Genomic DNA, 5970 nt, shown 5'->3' with positions numbered 1-5970 from the left:
AGGAGAATTCAATGATTGGGTTGGTCATTTTGCATGCTTGAGCCTCATCTCTTGTTTAATGCTTCCTATAACCTTTTTTGATGTTTTGTGACTTTGGGATTGGTTGGTTTGGTTTCGGAAAATTTGAGAGTGATTTGGGACGCTTAGTCTAATTTTGAAAGCTTAAGTTGCTAGAGTTGACCAAAGTTTGACTTTTGAATATACGGTCTCGAATGGGTAATTTTATGGTTCCAATAGGTTCATATGGTGATTTTAGATTTAGGCGCATGTTCGGATTTGGATTTGGAGATTCCTAGAAGGTTTTAGCCTAATTGCCAAAAGTTGGTAATTTGAAGGTTTTTAGGAAGTTCATATATTTGATCGGGAGTTGGATTTGATGTTATCATGGTCTGATTGGTGCCATAGGACTTTAGATAGGTTCATTTAGTTGATTGGAATTTTTTTGCAACGTTTGGATGGAATCCGGATTGTTTAGGCATTATTGGGACATATTTGTTGAAGTTAGAAAGTTTGCGAGTTATGAGATGAATTTTATTGTCGATTCTTGGTTTTGATGTTAATTGTGGTACTTTGAGAACTTGTATAAGGTATTAGGACTTATTGGCCTGATTGGACTGGGCTCAAGTGTGCGTCGGAATGATTCAGAGCATTTTGGTGTCATTTGGCACTGGTTCTGGTGTATCGCACTTCCGGAGCTTTGGGCGCAGGTGTGAAGTCATAGGTGCAACTAATCTATTGCATTAGCAGTGTTGAGCTGGTATGGGGAATTGTCTTGGATGCGAAAAATATAGCGCAGGTGCGGAGGTCACACCGGCGGTTGGTGGAGCGTACTGTGAGGTTGGTTGTCCTTTGGAAGATCGCTTATGCGGAGAGGGGGATCACGGATACGAAGGCACACCTATGCGGATTGAGCGTGTGCCTGCAAGGATTGGAAGCCCTTAGGGATTGCTCACTTGCGAAATTTGGACGTACCTGCGGAGTTGCAAATGCGACGCATGTGCCACATATACGAATGCTGGCAGCATTAGTGAAGCTCGCCGATCCGAGCCTTCGACTGCAGAAGCAGTGTAGCAGATGCGACTATTTTGTCTTCAGATGTGGAATCACTAGCAGAATATTATATTTTTTAGGGTTAGCTCATTTTTTTATTATTTTGAGTTTTGAAGTTTGATAAGAGGCGATATTTGAGGAAATTTTCATCACTACTTTGTGAGTAAGTAATTTTCACTTGGATTTTATTATATATCTTAAATTCCAATGGATCTATACGCTTTAATTATGAGATTTCAAAGAGAAAATTGGAATTTTGTCTACAACTTAAGAGAGTAAATTTTGCGAATTTGAGGGTCGATTTGGACTCGATTTTGAAATCTAGTTACATATTTGGACTCGTGGGGTCATGGGTAGTCGGGGTCTACCCCTTGACTTTGGTTTTGACCATGTGAGTCCAGATTGACTTTTGTTGACTTTTAGGGATTTGAATAAAGATTGAAGCTTTATTCTTTAAAGTTTATTTCTATAGCATTATTTAATTTTATTGAGTTTTATTTGACTAGATTCGAGTCATTTGGAGGTTGAATTGAAAGGAAAAACTATGTTGGAAGGTTGAAGTTCTTACTGAGTGGAGGTAAATCTCTTGTCTATCCTTGTAAGAGGCAATTTTTCCCGTAGGCGATTTATGTGCTATTTGCAACTTGATTAAGGTACTTCGTATATGCGACATAACGAGTGTATATGGTAGATAGGTTTCACCACAACCAGTTAGCATTAGACATAGGTTTCACCACAACCAGTTAGCGTTAGACATAGGTTTCACCACAACTAGCTAGTGTTAGACTTATATTATGCCTTGTTGAGATTTTATGAATTATTTTTCATGCTTTATTAACTCTTCAACTACGTGATGAACCTTAAACCATGCTTAGAGACTATGCCAGAATTATGACTTATTGATTTGAACTTAACTGACTTCTCTCACCGTGTTAGGCTTCTACTATTGCCATATCTATGCAATTGCCTTGTCTGACTTACGATATGGTAACTATGGATGTTGTTTCTCATATTTAATTTCAGGATTGGGCTTTAGAATAATAAATTAACATGTTCAAATGTTATGGTAATTGACGAGCACAAAAAAATAGTTAAGATTATGCTCGCTAATCAAATATAGTATAGTATAATATCGTATCCACAAGGTTTGGAGTTAAACAGTATTCTTATAGTTTATAGCTTGATAGCTATCTAAGATGATCAACAGTCGAGTTTGAAGTGATTAATACTAAAATTAACTAAGAATTCAAAGTTATTGACTAATGACAATCGATGTAAGGAATAAGCAAAGAAATATATCAATGGGAGAAGATAGAGTTTTGATAGGATAGGTGCAAGATAATTGTTTGGCATCTAACTCTAGATAATTCAGTTCTAATATTCAAGTGAGTCTCTCAAATTCACTCAATTATTAGTTCAAATGTTTCATAGAAATTCCTCTCTCTATTAAGTCTGAACCTCACAAGATGAACCAATTTAAGCTCGGTGAAGATATGCAAGAATACGTAGTGGATTGGTCTTTAGGACCTCTCTTTATTATCCTCCTAACTAGGTTTAATCAATGATTCAACTAGCCTCTTTCGATTACTAAGAAGAATTAATGAGCTCAACCAACAATATAATGCAAAGATATCACAAGTTATGCCTCTCTCGATTACATGAACAGGTGAATATAGATGCAACAATTAAATCATCCAAAAACGCTTCAATACATAAAACTAGAGTTATAATCATATATATATATATATATATATATATATATATATATATCAATACACCAAATCCATCAAACCCTCAAGGGAACTACTCTATAGACATGGAATAACTCATCACAAATATGATAAAAAGATAGGAAAACATCAATTCAATCCAAACTCGGGTCTTGAGTGGGGAAGGTATGATGAAATCCTTATGCTTGTGCTCCTCCAACTTTTCCTTAACTTCCTTAGGTCTAAAGTGTGTAAAAAGTCCAAAAAATAATATTTTTCCATGTATTTATACCAAGTAGGGTCGGGCCTAGACGAAACCACCTTATCCTAGCCGAAATAGGACATTGGCTCTGTAAAATTTGCATAGGCGCGCCGCATGGGGCAACCCGCCATGTAGGGCATTAGTGGAGATATTTAGAGAGCAAGCAAATATCATCAGGCAGCATTTTACATAGCCGCGACACGCGACGCTCCCCGGTTGTGGACTTCTCTCAGAGTACGACTCCAATATCAATTGTTTACGTCCAAACATGGTTCTCAACACCCGAACGCGATCTCGGCTTCATCCTTTAAGCTTTTACTCAGACTTCAAAGCTCAAAATACCTCGAATTAGCTACATAACATCTAAATCACTCGGAATCACTCCTACAAAGCATAAAACACATAATACATACAAAACATTAGTGATTAAAGCTCTAACATAATTACAGTGCAGTGACTTAGAGTGCAATAAGGGACTAAAATACGTAAGTATAACCTACCATCAACACCCTAAACTTAAACTATTGCTCGTCCTTGAGAAATTAAACCACACTTTATATAGACACGACCTTTTTAAACAACTCTTCTAACTTATTACACCAAGAATATTTAAAATAAACTAAGCACAATAGTGTAACATCTCCGCCTCAAGAGTTGACTCACAAGTACCACACATTATTTACAACTCGCTCACTTACTCTAACATCGAGGGAAATGATATTACCTTTCCTTCATGAATCAAGTGCCCTCACCCAACAATTGAGAGTAATTCCACACACAATAAAATCTAAGAACAATCAGGAACTCAAAATAGAAAGAATTCATTCACTCTCAGAAATAACATTCATATGCCACAAAAGATGCACCATAGGCTTGTCCATAGTGTACTACTCTACTAATTGAGCTCATTCTTTCAAGGATCAAGTAGGACTTTAATTGGTTATAATGTAAGCTACGGGATGGGTAGGATGATAAGATATGAGAGTGACTATACCTCTCTAAGCACTTTTAATACATACAATTTATTATTCAAAACACCACACTTATGTCAAACCATAACTCCATCTTCGCATCAATATACTTTAACTCCCTACATCTTTAAGCACAATTTCATCAAGAGTTACCCCTATCAAGGAATATTTTTCACAACAATACAACTATATATTTCTTTTTCTTTTTCAATTAAAGTGGGTCTCACTTTTTCACAACCTTGCACCTTTCTCCTTATTTCAATAGTTTCACTCAAAAGCCAACCCAACCACCCCGCACTTCAACTTTTATAAAGTTCATAACAAATTCAAGTGCTCACGAGAGGTAAAAGGTTCAAATAGACGGTCAATTCAAGCAAATCCAAGACTGAATAAACTACTATTTCTCTTTGCAAATACAGGGGGCAAGTTCTAGACATCAAATATAATGCATAGAACAACACAAAACCTCATACACATATGGCACATAACTCACTCAGGATTGGATTCATCACGGCACTCTAGTCAAAGCAGTTAAACAAAGTTAAGATCATACAGTTTAAGGTACTTATTTAAGAGTCAAAAACTGAGCCTAAGCATCACAACTAAAGCACTCACTATTCTCAAAGTACAACCAAGTTAAGAGATATTGCTTCCAATTCAAATCATAGCACAAGGTTTTCTACTCCTAACAAAAAGAAAAACTAACTACACCCAGTTCAAACAAAACCCTTGGAAAAGAACCGTGACACAAAGAAAACCAAGGGGATTTATTACACTACCTAACAAAAGAAAAATTTTTTGGTCTTTTTCCTTCGACTTTAATCCCTCAAGAAACTTGTCGATATGATATCCATTGTCGGAAAAAATCGAAAATTATAAATTTTTTAATTTTTTTTTAATTTTTTCTATCACTGGAACTAATATACATACAACATAGAAATATCCCCCACCCCATACTTTAAGTTGTGACATGTCCGCATGATACACAATTAAAAAGCATATGGTAAAGGAAACTTTCCTGAATATCTAGTCGGGGTCTGAGTCGAAGTCAGGATCTATTCCTCACGCCCAAACTAATGCACATATCCACGCAGATAGCTTCTTCTCAACCTTCTTGGGGTACATCATACACTTATCTTTCTCACTCACTACAGCCTTCTCTTTCGAGTTCTTCACTTTCCACTCAATACTTGCAGCTGGTTTTTCCTTTTGTGTCCCCGTTTCTACATCTATATTGAAAGTTACAGGCTCCTCACCCACTTGAAGCATGAGTTTTCTCTCATGTATATCTAATACTGCTCTACCCGATGTTAAGAATGGTCTTCCTAGGATTAGGGGGACCTCCTTATTTTCCTCCATCTTCAACACAATAAAATCTACAGGAAATACAAAATTATCCATCCGAACTAAGACATCTTCAACTATCCCCTTGGTTATTAGAGTCGTTTGGTCTGCCAGCTGCAAAGATATTGGTGTTGACCTTATCTCTCCGATCTCATTCTCTAGTTTTCTATAAATAGACAAAGGCATTAGATTAATTGAGGCACCAGAATCACATAAAGATTTATCAAAATTAATAGTGCCTAAAGAGCAAAGTATAGTAAAACTTCCTAGATCTTCACTCTTTTGTGGGAGTTTATTTTGCAATACCGCGCTGCAATGCTCTATGAGCTTGACCACTGAGGTCTCCTCTATTTTTCTCTTCTTTGTCAGGATCTCCTTCAAGAATTTGGCATAAGCTGGCATTTGTGAGAGTACTTCTGTTAATGGTAAATTCACATGAACCTATTTTAGCATATCTAAAAATTTCTCAAACTACTTGTCCATCTTTTCTCTATATAGATTTTGGGGGAAAGGTAAAGCAGGCATATGCTTGCTCTCTTCAGGTTCCTCCCTTCTCGAATTCTCTTCTTTCTTCTTTTTCTCAGCTACCTTCTTGCCTTTATTCTTCTTATCATCATCATTTTTCAGTTGCTCC

General features: G+C 36.5%; 1 protein-coding gene across 1 annotated transcript; it reads right to left on the bottom strand.

The window, feature by feature from the left end:
- Nucleotides 1-5054: 5054 nt before the first annotated feature.
- On the bottom strand, nt 5055-5738 carry LOC104219988 (uncharacterized). Its single transcript, XM_070153772.1, has one exon. The coding sequence runs from the start codon at nt 5736-5738 to the stop codon at nt 5055-5057; it is 684 nt and encodes a 227-aa protein (XP_070009873.1).
- Nucleotides 5739-5970: the final 232 nt, after the last annotated feature.

This window comes from Nicotiana sylvestris, chromosome 8, assembly GCF_000393655.2.
Source record: "Nicotiana sylvestris chromosome 8, ASM39365v2, whole genome shotgun sequence".
NCBI classification, from domain to species: domain Eukaryota; kingdom Viridiplantae; phylum Streptophyta; class Magnoliopsida; order Solanales; family Solanaceae; genus Nicotiana; species Nicotiana sylvestris.
Note: the sequence above shows the minus strand (reverse complement) of the source record. Positions and strands in the feature narration are given on the sequence as shown.

Coding starts and splice junctions, on each gene's coding strand:
- LOC104219988 (XM_070153772.1), bottom strand. CDS start 5,738: ATGCCAGCTTATGCCAAATTCTTGAAGGAGATCCTGACAAAGAAGAGA.